Below are 15,961 nucleotides of genomic sequence, written 5' to 3'. Positions count from 1 at the left end.
ACAAATCACAGAACTAAAAAATAATGGTAGCTCAGGTAAAAGTGATCATGACTGGATCACATTTATAATGTGTAAACAGAATAAAGTCCAGATCAGTGACATATATACTTGGTCTTTTAAAAGGGCCAATTTAACAGAGCTGAAAACAATTATGAGCCAAATCAGCTGGGAGGAAGAATTTAATCAGAAAATGTGAATGATAATCGGGAATTGTTTAAGAACACTTTACTAGATGACTAAAACGCCACAATTGAGGAAAGAAGGTGGTGCTGGTTAAAAAAACAACCTGGTTTGGAGGGGAAGCTAAGGCAGCTATAAAAAATATATATATAATAATGATAAAAAGGGGAAGTTGATAGTAACGAATATAAATCAGAAGCTAGGAGATGCAGAAAGCTAATAAGGGAAGCAAAAGGACACAAGGAGAAATCTATTGCCACTACAGTTAAGGACTATAGGGAGGAGTTTTTTAAAGAATATTATGAACAAAAAGAATCCTAACAATGGTATTGGTCCATTACTAAATGAAAAGGCACATTTATCAATAATAATAATGCTGAAAAGGCAGAAGTGTTGAATAAATATTTCTGTTCTGTATTGGGGGGGGGGGGGCAGAACAGATAATGTATTCATATCATATGATAATACTCTTTACATGCCAGTAGCATCTCAGGAGGATGTTAATCAGAAGCAGTTTTAAAAGAGCTGGCTATTAATGTTGTTTTTCAATAAGTCTTGGAACACCAGAAAAATTCCAGAAGACTGCAAGAAAACGAATGTGCCAATATTTAGAGAGGGTAAATGGAATGTCACAGGTTATGACAGGCCTGTCAGTCTCACATCGATCCCAGGCAAGATATCAGAGCAGTTGTATGGGGACTCAATTAATAAAGTATTAAAGGAAGGCAATACAATTAATGCCAATCAACTTAGGTTTCTGAAAAACAGATCCTGTCAAACTAAGTTGATTTTTTTATGGATTACAAGTTTCGCTGAAAAAGATAGTAGTGGTGATGTAACATATTTAGACTTCTGTAAGGCATTTGACTTGGTACGGCACGACATTTTCATTAAAAACTAGAAAGATATAAAATGGATTAAAAGATGGCTGCCTGAAAAGGTCTCAAAATGAAACTGTAAGTGGGGAATCATCATCAAACGGGTGTGTTTCTAGTGAGGTCCTGCTGGTATTGGTTCTTGGCCCTACATTATTTAACATTTTTATTAATTCCTGGAAGAAAACATAAAATCATCACTGGCAAAGTTTTCAGATGACACAAAAACTGAGGGAGTGTTAAATAATGAAAAAGTCCAGGTCACTGATACAGAGCAGTCTGGATCACTTGGTAAACTGGGCTCAGACAAACACTATGTGTTTTAATACGGCTAAACATAAATGTATATACCTAGGAATAGGGTGACCAGACAGCAAGTGTGAAAAATCTGGACGGGGGTGGGGGGTAATAGGAGCCTATATACGAAAAAGACCCAAAAACTGGGACTATCCCTATAAAATCGGGACATCTGGTCACCCTACCTAGGAACAAAGAGTATAGGCCATACTTACAGGATAGGGAATCCTATCCGGGGAAGCAGGGACTCAGAAAAAGATTTGGGGGTGCAAACTGATGAGAACCATGTTGGAATACTGTGTCCAGTTCTACTGTCCACAGTTCAAGAAGGATGTTGATAAATTGGAATGGGTTCAGAGAATAGTCACAAGAATGATTAAAGGATTAGAAACATACCTTATAGTGATGGGCTCAAAGAGCTCACTCTATTTAGCTTAACAAAGAATGGGTTAAGTGGTGACTTGACTATAGTTTATAAGTATGTAGATGGGAAACAAATATTTAATAGGCTCTTCAGTCAAGCAGAGAAAGGTATAACATGAGCCGAGCTGAACTGGAAGCCAGACAAATTCAGACTGGAAATAAGGCATAAATTGTGAACAGTGAGAGTAATTAACCATTGGAACAATTTACTCAGGGTTATGAGGGCTTCTCCATCACTGGCAATTATTAAATCAAGATTTGATGTTTTTCTAAAAGACCTACTCTAAGAATTATTGTTGGGAAGTTCTATGTCCTTTGTTATACAGGAGGTCAGACTAGACAATCACAATGGTCCCTTCTAGCCTTGGAGTCTATGAACTGAATGGAAGTTCCTCCCAAAGGCTCTTATTGCAAATGGGATTGTCTTCAAAACTCAAAAGTGCTGCTTCTTGGTCAGCTCCTAGAAGTCACTTTCAGAGCAATGCAGTGAACAGCTGGCCATCTTTAGAGGTTTTTCTCCCAATCCAAGAAGCCAGAGAAAATGTCTCAATGAATCTAGTTTAGGACACCCTCAATTAATTGAGCTGGCAACAAGAACTTCTTTCCTGCCCCTTACTTGTAATTATGAATATGCATAAAATTAACTGTATGGCATTAACTGTATGGCATACGTAAATAAGCATACAGAAAACATTAAAATAAACTGCTCGCAGTTTTCTAAAGGGATTGAGAGATCAGGTGATGTGATGCTCCTGAAAAAGCAGCAATGTTTTAAAGTTGAGCTTTTTTCAAAAATGTGAATTCATTCATGACCTAACCTTTAAGGATTAAATAGCTCAGACTACACAGAATATAGTTGTTTCAAACAAAAAACAGTGCAATATTTCTTGTGTAGGAAGCTCTCTTAATAAGGTTATTAGAGAGACAAGGAGGTAATTAGAGGGGAGGTAATACCTTTTATTGGACCAACTTCTGTGGGTGAGAGAAAGAGAAGCTTTTGAGCTTACACAGAACTCTCCTTCGGGTCAGGTCTGAATGAGAGCTCTGTGTAAACTCAAAAGCTTGTCTCTCTCACCAATGGAAGTTGGTCCCATAAAAGATATTACCTCACCCCACCTTGTCTCTCTAATATCCTGGGACTGACACAGCTACAACAACACAGCAAACATTAATAAGGTTATCTACAGCATAAAGCTGGTAAATCTTAGCTCTAGACTAAATTATAGAGCCATTCTAAATGCATGCAGTTACTATAAAAGGCAAAATGAAGGGTTCTTGGAAGCTGTTCTATAGAACAAAACCCTGTGTGGGTTTGAAGATAAGAGACTGATTTCAAAGGTAAATGTAAGCATTATTTATGGACAAGATTTTTTTTTCATTTAAATTTCAACAACTTTTAAATGAGTGGATCATATTAATCCATACAATCCTCTCTCAATATTGGTGTGGAGCTGCACATGGTGTAAAAATCACATCTGAATTGTTGAGTTTTACAGTGGGCCAAATATTCTCTTCAAATGGCCTCCTAAATAGCATCAGCAAAAATTTGTGCACAAAAATGTCAATTTGCACCTGAAAACATTGCTCTCCTATTCAGTAGCATTTAATTAGTGTCACCACCACCTGTAAACCAGAGGCAAAATGCCTTACTTGAATGCTAATATCAGAAAGTCAGATGCAATCTCTCATATACAACAAAATCTGCTGAATTAGCAGTCAGAGAAGCTGACGGTATACAGAAATTTTTGGAAGAATTCTCCTAAACAATTCTAGCTTTAAGATATGATCAGTAATTCTTGTAATACTGTTGAGATGGGCATGATATAAGAACATAGAAGAAATAGATCAGATCTCCAAGACTGCAAACTGGATCTTGGTTCAAAAGGTGCCCATCTGCTCCTGCTAAATTAGTCCCACCTGAAGTGAGAATTGTATTTCTCATCTCAATTGTTTCCATGTAGTGCCTAATAAAATCTAAAGAAATCTGCATACTCTGGAGATAGCAGGACTGGTTGAGTGATGTAGGTTGCACTAGGAAGTGCTGGACCACCAGAAAGGTGGTGTTCAGGGGAGGTATAAGTAGGAGGAACTAATGAATTTGTTAAGGGAAATTCAAGGTTGACAGGCTCAAAATTTATTCCCCAATTTAAAAATGACATTTTCTATCTTAAAACGTCCCCTGACAGTAACACATTAAGATGGCTCCTATATATTTACTCAAAGCACAACACATTAGTGATTGGGGGGAACTAAGACTGGGACTGTAGCTCCGACCCCCACTTCTGAACCAGTAGGGATTGGAAGTGAAATAGCTTAACATTCCTCTCTAAAAGCTATTATAGCTAACTCGAACAGAATTAATGGATTCCAGGGAGAGCAGATTCCAGCCCTCTTCAATAAAACTGCAATAACCTGCTGAGTTTGTTGGGATCATAGCTATTCATATGACCTTACATTTAGTTTTACCTCAATATCTGAGAGCAGGTATGGGACTAAAATTGTACTCAAGTACAGTAACCCTGTCAATTTCATTGTGACTCAAAGAACAGAGCCATCAGGGAGAGTAAAGATTCAGTGCAATATAGATAAGCAGCATGCATACATGTGTGGGGAAATAGAGGGGGGGGCCTTCTTTTTGATAGCCAGAGCTGTGAATCTGAAGGCCCCAAAATAAACCCTCCATCAAAGATCTGTTATGCTAACTACCCTTACACAAAGCAGGGCCCAGGGCAGGGCCTGAACTAGACTAAACTGCACAGTTTTCTGCCAAAGTCGGTCAAGGGTCATGTCCAGAGGAGGGAATGGGAGAATAAAAAGCCCCCGCAGCAGCACTAATGAAATATGTTCATGACTGATGAAATATAATAACCACTTGTGTGAAGCAATAGGTAACTTTAGCTAAATGCAAACTGACTCATGCAGCTTCTCCTTTGGGTCATCTGTGACCCACTCCGTGACTCCAGCTATCTGCAAAAATAGCCAATCATAGATCCTCTTTAGGCGTCCCATGGAACCCCCCCCCCTTAATCTTTAACCAAAGGACCCCGGAAAATAACGTGTCTTGAGAAATGTACCCAAACTGGTGCCAAGTACCACCCCTGGGGAAAACCACTTCTCGGAAAATTAATAAGGAAGGTACGGGGGGGGGGGGGCGACGGGACTGACCCCGACCCTACTTTCTTAACTTGCGGTTTGGGGGAGGGACTAACCCCAACCCTAATTTCTTAACTCATGACTATTGTTTGTACTTTGCTTGCGGTTTGACGAAATAAAGCAGCCTGCGAGCTGCTGCTCGGGGTGTCAGTCTCCGGACTGCACCCCAGTGCACTGGTATGTATGTCAATAAACTGGCCTCAGGCTTGAGTCTTTGAACTAAAATGACTGCGTGGGGGTCTTTGTCCACAACACATGTGAATGTGCATATGTGTAACCGCAAATGGCTGCTCCTCGCAGGCTTAACAACTGTCATTCTCAATCTCATTCTCCAGGTTGAAGGTTTTCTCTCCATTATCCAGGGGCATCTTGAAATAGATATATTTTATGGGAGGGTCAAATATCTAGGAACAAAAGATCTATTTTCATACAAATTACCTCAGTTTTAACAATGAAGGGAACATATATACAGAAATGATTGGATAGATAAGTAGAAATGTTGCAAAGGAAAACAGTTTTCAAAGTTTTCAGTGGGGCATCACCAGATCTTCAAGCTACTGTTTCAGCAAACACACACAATGATGTTTCTAATCACAATACAGTAATAATTCAGTGAATGGGCACACAGAACACAGACAATTTAACGCTTTATTATAAATCAACCATGACTCATCTCAAAAGACCAAAAATAACCATTGATATACCCCCTGGTGATAAGAGTCCAGGGTAATTGACAAAAGATTATTTATCTCAGTCTAACAGGCATATGGACAAGGTGGCCATGGGATGGAGACCAACATGCAATATCTGTCTTGGAGCTTTATGTTTGGGGTAACAGAAATGAGCCCTAGGTTCCCCCTCTAGTATGTATGGGTATGAATATCTTAGTTTCTAGGGAATGAACTGGAGACACCTCTCTGCTGTTATCTAAGCCAGGGGAAGAGAAAGACTACTCTTCTTGTAGGCATGAAGCAGTTCCAGCTGAAGAGCTGGGCGCACCCTCAGTCTGCTCTGATCAGTACAGGAGAAGGGGCAGAAGTTGGTGGCCAGAGGTATCACCTTCGCTACTAATCACAGCGGTAAGTCTGATACCAAAACCATCAATGCCAGACAGGATCTTTGTACCAAGTACATTGATGCTGTAGGGTAGGCAAATGGAGGACATCAGTACTGGGGGCCTTGGTGCAGAGGTGTCATAACAGGTGATTTCTTAGGGACCAACAAAGCTGGTATAGAGCAATGGTCACCAACTGGTCGATTTAAATCGACTGGTCGATCCTAGAGGATCTCCCAGTCAATCGCGATCTCTGGTGGTGTAGCGTGGCTGCTGCTAAAGCAGGCTCCCTGCCTGTCCCGGCGCCATGCCACTCCCAGAAGTGGCCAGCGCGGCCCTGTGGGCGTAGAGGGGCAGGGGTCTCCCTCCGTGCGCAGCTCCTGCCTGCAAGCACCGCCCCCACAGCTCCCATTGGCCGGGAACAGCCCCTTCCAGGAGTGGCATGGAGCCTGCCTTAGCCTTGCTGCGCTGCCAACCAGGAGCCGCCCAAAGTAAGTGCTGCCCGGTGGGAGGCCGCACCCCAACCCCCGGCCCCATCCCAGAGCCAGCACCCCTCACCCCCTCCTGCACCCCAATCCTCTGCCCCAGGCTCAGTCCAGAGCCCCCTCGCACACTCCAAACCCCTCGGCCCCAGCCCAAAGCCTGCACCCCCTCCCGAACCCCAACCCCAGCCAGGTGAAAGTGAGTGAGGGTGGGGGAGAGTGAACAACTGGGGAGAGGGGAGATGCTTTGGGGAATGGGGGGGTCTCGGGAAAGGGGGGGGGTAGATCCTGGGTTGCCCTTAAATTCAAAAAGTGATCTTGGGTGTAAAAAGGTTGGAGACCACTGGTTTAGAGGCACAGTGACCAGTGTCTGAATGGATGCCAGAGGCCTTGAGCTACCTTTTTCTAAGGCAATTTGAGGGTATTTATGTCTTCTTGAGGAAGGACCCAGTGAAGGAGACTTGGATCTCTTCCTTTTAGGAGTTTGGTGGTATTTTCTCCCCCATGCCCTGAAAGTCTACTAGACAAGGATATGGAATCTTTAGAAGCAGCTGTCTCAGATCTGCAAATTGAGGAGCCAACAGAGCATTTTTTTGAGGATGAGTGCTCAGGAATTTCAGTCCCAGACACTCCAGTGTCTGAAGAGGGATGCACTGACTTATCCAGAAGAAACATCTTCAAACAAGACTCCCTAGCTCTTTCAATTTTTCTTGAAGAAAGATTTACATATGGCACAACTATCTTTTAAGTGCCCTTCACCAAGACACAATACCCATCTGATGTGTCCATCTTTAAGAAGCATTACTGCCTTGCACAAAGGACAATTTTTAAGGCCTGGATATTTATGTTTGGTCATAACAACTGGTCTCAAAAGCAAGAAAGAAAATGTTTTTTCTTCTAATATGAAGTAAGGAAATGCTATCAGAGCTAACCCTAATGATTAACTGACTGCTAGGTAGCTATCTATTTATAATATAAGAATAGACCACACAGCAAGTGAAGCTCAGACACTGCGAGTTCTGACTCCTAGCCACAGGCAGAGAGAAGGACCTGAGTGAAGGTTGGAATCCCCCCAGAGTTGGCCCACTCTTTATGCCCTTTGATGGGAGGCATGAGGACACTCAGGGGACAGGGAAACTCAAGTTTATAGGGTGCATGCACATCAACAGTGGAATATATAAAGACAAGAACTTGAACTATGTATTTCTGTTCACCAGCTGCACAGTTTTTATCAATTTCTGAAAATCACTTATTTAAAAAGTCATTCATGCCCATCCAGTATCCCTGACCTGCATTATTATGCAAAAGTCCTAGATGTCATTCCCTGGGGCAGTGTCTTGCCCAAGAGTAGCAGACAGCACATTGGAAGTAACTTTTGGGCCAGTCAAAGAGAAGAATGATGGGATGTGAAGGGAAACCCATCCATTCCTGGTTACGCCAAAGCATAAAATAAGAAGCCAGGATGCAAACAGACTGAAGAAATGACTCATAGGAGTCCTCTATGGGGGACCTTCCACTGGTCTCAAAAATAAATTATTCCAAGGTGGATACAGTTGCTTAGAATCTCATTGGAAGTCTTCAACAGGTGTCTATATAGAATGATACTCTGAGATGAACAAGTATAGACTACCATTTAAATCATTAAGCACTGCACCTACAACACTCAGTGTCATATGATTTTGATATGAGGGCATGTAGCATTCCATTATCCATAAGCCATTAAAATGGTCACACATCCCCACAAAACCATTTGTAATATCTGCAAGAATGTAAAGAGCGCAAAGGCTGTGGTAGGGTGAACAAGCTTAGTCAATCGCCTGGAGACGTTCTTCCACACCAACTTTTCCTATATTTATTTATATTTAAAGGGTCTAAAAGAGTCAGAACGCATCAAAGCTAAGTGTATTGTGGCGCTCGCAGCTAGCTGAGCTCAGGCCACAACCTCAAGACAGTGTTAAGTGTCCCAATGCACATGTCTGTTAAATGTTAATGTTATTGCCTACATTTGTCTGGAACCCGCTGAATGCTATTTACATTGTATATATATCCGGTTTGATGTGTACTAGTGCAGGGGTTCTCAAACTGGGGGTTGGAACCCCTCATGGGGTTGCAAGGTCATTACAAGTGGGGGTCGCGAGCTATCAACCTCCACCCCAAACCCTACTTGCCTCCAGAATTTATAATGGTGTTTAATCACCCTGATATCTGCTGGGAGAGCAATACAGCGGTGCACAGACAATCCAGGAAGTTTTTGGAAAGTGTAGGGGACAATTTCCTAGTGCAAGTGCTGGAGGAACCAACTAGGGGCAGAGCTCTTCTAGATCTGCTGCTCACAAACAGGGAAGAATTAGTAGGGGAAGCAAAAGTGGATGGGAACCTGGGAGGCAGTGACCATGAGATGGTCGAGTTCAGGATCCTGACACAAGAAAGAAAGGAGAGCAGCAGAATATGGACCCTGGACTTCAGAAAAGCAGACTTTGACTCCCTCAGGGAACTGATGGGCAGGATCCCCTGGGAGAATAACATGAGGGGGAAAGGAGTCCAGGAGAGCTGGCTGTATTTTAAAGAATCCTTATTGAGGTTGCAGGAAAAAAACATCCTGATGTGTAGAAAGAATAGTAAATATGGCAGGCAACCAGCTTGGCTAAACAGGGAAATCCTTGCTGATCTTAAACGCAAAAAAGAAGCTTACAAGAAGTGGAAGATTGGACAAATGACCAGGGAGGAGTATAAAAATATTGCTCAGGCATGCAGGAGTGAAATCAGGAAGGCCAAATCACACTTGGAGTTGCAGCTAGCAAGAGATGTTAAGAGTAACAAGAAGGGTTTCTTCAGGTATGTTAGCAACAAGAAGAAAGTCAAGGAAAGTGTGGGCCCCTTACTGAATGAGGGAGGCAACCTAGTGAAAAAAGCTGTGGAAAAAGCTAATGTACTCAATGATTTTTTTGCCTCTGTCTTCACGAACAAGGTCAGCTCCCAGACTGCTGCACTGGGCAGCACAGTATGGGGAGAAGGTGACCAGCCCTCTGTGGAGAAAGAAGTGGTTCGGGACTATTTAGGAAAAACTGAACGAGCACAAGTCCATGGGGCTGGATGCGCTGCATCCGAAGGTGCTAAAGGAGTTGGCGGATATGATTGCAGAGCCATTGGCCATTATCTTTGAAAACTCACGGCGATCGGGGGAGGTCCCGGATGACTGGAAAAAGGCTAATGTAGTGCCCATCTTTAAAAAAGGGAAGGAGGAGGATCCGGGGAACTACAGGCCAGTCAGCCTCACCTCAGTCCCTGGAAAAATCATGGAGCAGGTCCTCAAGGAATCAATTCTGAAGCACTTAGAGGAGAGGAAAGTGATCAGGAACAGTCAGCAAGGATTCACCAAGGGCAAGTCATGCCTGACTAACCTAATTGCCTTCTATGAGGAGATAACTGGGTCTGTGGATGAGGGGAAGGCAGTGGATGTGTTATTCCTTGACTTTAGCAAAGCTTTTGATATGGTCTCCCACAGTATTCAAAGTATGTATTAGCATTTAGATGAAGAATTACTTAATGCATGAAAACTAGTGAAATACTAATGTTATTGTCTTTATCTATCTGAAACTTTTTGATTTACATTGTAAACTACCTATAAATCATCTTAGTAGTCTGAATGGCTGTTAGTAAATTTATCATCTTTGGACGGCCTAGTGAATGTTAAGCAACGAAGATCACAGATTGTCTGCATTTGCTATTCATCAAAGCCCACATGGTGAAGACCCCTGTCATTTTGCTAGCCTGTTTCAGCTATAAAAGGGAAGCCTTGGGAGTGATCCTCACCTCTGATCCATCTGAACACTAACAGGGAGGTTCCAGATGCCAGACAGAGGTCCCCAAAAGTCATTTTTGGGAAGCCCTGAGAGAATTTATAAGACTCCATGACACTGGCAGATTGCTATATCTCTGCTTTTATTTTGAATCAATAAACTCTAATTCACCTGTAATGTATTTTACCTGCTTTTAACCTTGCTTTAACTCTCACATCTTTTTCTTAATTAACAGATCATTATTTTTAGTTTAGTAAAGGATTGGCTACAGCATTGTCTTTGGTGAGATCTGGAGTATATTTTGACCTGGGGTAAGTGACTGGCTCTTTGGGGCTGGAAGTAACCTAATGCGTGGTGAATTTGGTTTTAATAACCTTTCATCATAAAGTCCAGTTTGTCTGTGTGGTAAAGAGAAGCTAGAGAGCATAAGGGGACTGTCTGTGACTCCATGGTAAATCTAATATAGTGATCCATGAGTATACTTTTGTTACTGGCTTGGCGAAATCTAATGATAGAATGTACCACCCATCTGGGGTGTCTACCCTGGCTTCTAACAGTCTGACCTGAGTTTGACATTCTTAGCAGTGAGCCACTCCTGGCACCATGATATGTATATTTCACGCTCTCACACCAGAGCACTGAAAACCATGTTAATATTCCTCCAGTTTAATATAAAACATCACGTACCTCTGCAAGTTTGTATGGTAAAATAAGCTTCTCTCCCACCGTCACTGTCTTTCTGGTAACCAGGGCTTCAAACAGCATCTCTTCTTTTACCTAATAAAACAAAAATACTAGTGTTAATCAATAATTCTAGGAGAAAACAAAAAGGGCAGCTACTGAAAAACCAGTGTATGCTCCATGAGATGTTACAAGGCCAGTATAACTCTGTACATAGAGCTAGTATTAGAAAGTGGCACAACAGCATGTTTGAGAGCCCAATTTTCTACATTACATCTAGTAATTTCTAGTGCTTTTCCAGTGGTTCAACTTGTCAGTGTTTGTAGCCTGGATGGTTTCTCCCCCTCTCCCCCCCCCCCCCCCCCTTTTTTTTTTTTTTTTTTGCAGTTTGTTTAGTAAAAAAACTCCACCACTTTCTAGTGTGAGCAGGATGGGTCACAATTACCGTACAAAGTAGCAAACTAGCACAGACACTTTAAAAGAGAGGCACTTAGTACAATGCATTGGATTTGACAAGCTCCCATCGAGATAGCATGAATGCTACATACAGAGAGAAAGTAATGACTGAAAATGCCTGCTACTCTACAGACTGAATAAACATCTGAACATAGGCAATTTTTGGTGGGGGACGGGGGAGAAGGCTTGGAAGAAGAAGGGGAAACAGGGAGATCCTTTTCAACTGCAAAAGAACAGCCGCTACTCACAGAAGGAGCATATTTTTCACAAGGTGACAATCATTCTGCCAATCAGCAACATTAGAAACTGGTTTGAAATACAATTAGATGTATAAACCAGACACGATGGCAAATGAGTGATTACCGCCAATGTAGAACTGCAACTGCCAGCATGGACACAGCCCTATAGTGGGCTCTCAGGGTTCCAGGAGTCATATCCCTACCACAGTCTTACAATACTCCTCTATACTTACATCATATGAACTGTTAGGGGAAAGGGCCACATTCTGCAAGATTAAAGTCCCTTTTGCATTAATATTCTCTGAAGGCATTTCATTCAGGGTGGATAAAAATCAATGATTTAAAAAAAAATCAGATTTTTTTATTAAATTGGATTTTTTTGATAAAATGCTTTTTGATAGTTTTAATTAAGATAGATTATAGCTCAAAGATATCTCATCATGGAATAGGGATTATAAATTCTAATTCTATAGTATGAGACAATATATTCATGTAATGTTTAAGAAAATTTTTGCAAATGAGTTCCAATAGTTCATGGATTAGGAACCCAATCTTATAGGGTTCCAGGGGCTTCTGTATAGGTTAATCTTTCTAGCTACCCAATGGGACTCAGTGCTCAGTCTAGAACGGGGTGGGCAAACTTTTGGTCCTGAGGGCCGCATCAAGTTTCGTAAATTGTATGGAGAGCCGGTTAGGGGAGGGGGTCGTGGCCCGGCCCCCACCTCCTATCTGCCCCCCCCCCACCCCCCGGTCTAGAAGATACCATCAGAGATATTTAGTTTTGCAGTTCTCAAACTGTGGATTTGTGTCTCTAGAAATAACATGCTTGTTAACAGCAAAAATGTTTTTAAATAAATAAATAAATATATAGAGATGAGAAATAACAGACCTCAACCCTATTGTCCCTCTGCAAATTTGTGTACACAGAGTCAATCCCTTACCTCTCTCTAAAAGTGCAAAGTTTCAAAAAGTTCAATGAATAGAAGATTGTTGGGGGCAGAATAGATCTGAACAAGGAGAAGAAGTCTGGAGATAAATGTGAGAAGGAAGGGACAGGCAGTAGAAACAAAAGTGAAACTGTTTGAGCAGCATATTCCAGAAGTCTTGAGGTCTTTGAGTGTAGCCTTCATTGATTTGAGATCTACCATACCATTCTCTCACTAGAAGGGAAACCCTATAATGACAGTAGGTCGTAAAAGAGACCCAGTTTGGGTCTCCTCTATCTCATCTATCTCTGAGTTGTGAAGAATATGTATTAAGGTTATAACAACCAACAACAATGCGCTTTTATGTAGAAATCCATGATTAAATTGAGTCTTCCTGACTAGTGATTTCAATCAAATCTACCCTGATTTCATTCTATTTGGATACAGTCCACCTCCCCCTACGATAGCACCTGTATAAAATTCCATTTGTATCCTGTTATAACAACAATTCCTCAGGCTACTAGAATAAAATGAAAAATAAAAAATAGGCATGAAAAATAGTCAACCATTTTCTCATGGCCATAATCTCATTCCAATGTCAGATAAGAAACAAGAACTGTTTCATGTGGATTTCACTCGTGAGAGCATTTGAACCCGGATTCATATTCACAGGTCAATATTAACATGGTCTGTTTTGAACAGCTGAATATTTTACCAGCACTGTTCAAGTTGTTATCATACCTGATTTGTTGTTCAGGTATATTATGTACACTGCACCTGCGCAAAACACCCATAATGAAAATTGGAAGTCCAAGTTCTACGTCTGGGAAGCTTTCAGCAATATCTGAATGAGTTTCAACTGAGCCCAGGTCAAATTTTGAGTGTTCCTAGGCAAAATTATGGTTTTAGGTGGAAACTATGCAGACTTTGATGGTTTAAGTCGAATTTTGTTTTTAGTTATTGGGTTTGTTTAACCCAAAAATCAGTATTGTGAAACCATGAAAACAAAACACTGAGCTTTATACAGCTCTTAGTTATGGCGCAGTCCAGTGCAAATCATCATTATTCCTTTGTAACACATCCACAATCCATATTATTTGAACACTCATTCTCCCATCAGGAACCCCATCAGCATGGAACTTCATTTGTTTTTTGAAGTCATCCATTTTTAAATGTACATGTCACCTCAGGATGGGATGCAGAGATAAAGTTTCTTGGCATCTTAAATGACTGCTTCTTGGAGCAGCTGGTCCTGGAACCCACCAGAGGAGAGGCACTTCTTGATTTAGTCTTAAGTGGAGCACAGGATCTGGTCCAAGAGGTGAATATAGCTGGACCACTTCGTAATAGTGACCATAATATAATTAAATCTAATATCCTTTCACTTTTACAGCATGATTCACTCTGAGCTTGGAGATGGAGAGATGAGAAGTGCTGTAAGTGCTACTATTATTAAGATAAATGCTTAGTAACAAACAGCAAATAGCAGGCAATATCATTCTTCATAAAAGCCACAGGAAGAGTATAATTAAAAATCATGCCTATATGTCCATAACAGCACATATGATGCAAAATGGATGCAGTATACATTAAAAATATAATATGACCTTTCCTGAAAAGTCAGATTTATTTTCTTAACTTGTAGTTAAGGCAGTCAGACCAAAGATATTTAGATTATTATTCATTTATTTGTATCATCATAGCACATATGAGGCCTAGTCATGGACCAGACCCCCATACAGCTAGGCGCTGTACAAACACAGAACAAAAAGATACTCTGAGCATTTGGGGCCAGGAACTAAGTCCAATTACACTGCTCTACAGCCAAAATGCTTCTGAAATAAATGTAGTCAAACTTTACTAATTCTGGATCACTGAGAACGAAAATGATGCTTAAAATTGTTGATTGGCTCTAGATTTCAAGATATGCTATTGGGTCAGTATATACGACCCTTGACTTGGGAATGGCGGAGCATAAGTGAGTTATAAAGGGAAGGGATCTCAATTTAAACCAGAAATGACTAAAATACATCTTTGACTGGATCTATGAATAAATCTATGACTGGGTTTGGACAGTACTTGCTTTTTAGGCAAAACAATGAATGATGCAATCTGAAGCTGGTATTGCGTCATACATGATATGAATTGCATCATGTTATTCCTAGAAGTCATGGATGATGCAATCATAACGAAGCTTACATCACTCTGCTGAACAAATTGCCCTATATCAGCTCTAGAAATCATACAGTGTCGTGCTCTCTTATTTGTCAGTGTTTGATTGTGCAAAGGGACACATTTCTGTTTAGCCAAAGTGAGCAGAGATGCCTCGTACTTGTGTGAACAGTGCAGATAACTTCTGCTATGTTTGTGGTGAAGTGACTTTTGCATCACAAAAGCGCAGTATAACCACTATGGTTAAGAAAGCCTATCACCTTTATTTTGGCTGCAAAATTGGAGATCAGGACAAGAGGTGGGCCCCACACATATGCTGCAACACTTGTGCAACCAATCTTCGCCAGTGGTTGAACAGGAAAAGGAAATCTATGCCTTTGCAGTGCCAATGATTTGGAGAGAGCCAACAGATCATACCAGCAATTGTTACTTCTGCATGGTGCCTCCAATTGGGAAAGGTGTGTCAAAGAAGAAAAAGTGGACTGTGCATTATCCAAACATTCCATCAGTTATACGCCCAGTACCCCACGGAGAAGGACTGCCGGTTCCTGATGCACCAGAATCATTCTCACTTGAGTCAGACGAGGAAGAGGAAGAGAATGAAACTTCTGGTCCTGAACCATCAATGTCACAGGACCCACATTTTCTCCCATCCTCCTCCTCTGAACCACACCTCATAACACAAGGTGAACTGAATGACCTTGTCAGGGATTTGGAACTATCCAAGAGTAAGGCAGAGCTGTTGGGCTCCAGACTACAGCAGTGGAATCTCCTGGCAGGTGATGTTAGGGTTTCCATGTTCCGTGACCGTCAAAAGGATCTTGTCCCATTCTTCTTCATGGAAGGCGATCTTGTAGCCTGCAACAACATCTATGGTGTGATGGCAGCCCTCAACATCGTTCACGATCCAGATGAGTGGAGACTGTTCATTGATTCATCGAAGACGAGTCTTAAAGCTGTTTTACTGCATAATGGCAATGTTTTGCCATCAATTCCAGTTGGTCATGCAGTCCATATGAAGGAAACCTAGGACAACATGAAACAACTTTTGAGGTGCATAAACTATGACCAACATCAGTGGCAGCTTTGTGGCGATTTGAAGGTTGTTGCTCTCTTGCTTGGTCTGCAGACTGGATACACAAAGTACTGCTGTTTTCTCTGCGAATGGGATAGTCGTGCAAGAGATTCCCACTACATCAAGAAAGACTGGCCACTCCAACAAT

At 41.5% G+C, this 15,961-nt stretch overlaps 1 protein-coding gene across 1 annotated transcript in view; it reads right to left on the bottom strand.

Moving 5' to 3' along the window:
- Positions 1–15,961, bottom strand: part of MYO9A (myosin IXA) — a 239,300-nt gene that overhangs the window by 174,061 nt on the left and 49,278 nt on the right. Inside the window, exon 8 of the mRNA XM_026648438.2 lies at positions 10,952–11,041. Within this exon, the coding sequence (XP_026504223.1) occupies positions 10,952–11,041 (90 nt within the window). The remainder of the gene's footprint in view (positions 1–10,951; positions 11,042–15,961) is intronic.

The sequence above is a fragment of the Terrapene carolina genome, unplaced genomic scaffold (assembly GCF_002925995.2).
Source record: "Terrapene carolina triunguis isolate 2854851 unplaced genomic scaffold, T_m_triunguis-2.0 Scaffold67, whole genome shotgun sequence".
Classification (NCBI taxonomy): Eukaryota; Metazoa; Chordata; order Testudines; family Emydidae; genus Terrapene; species Terrapene triunguis.
This window is presented reverse-complemented; position numbering and strand designations above follow the sequence as displayed.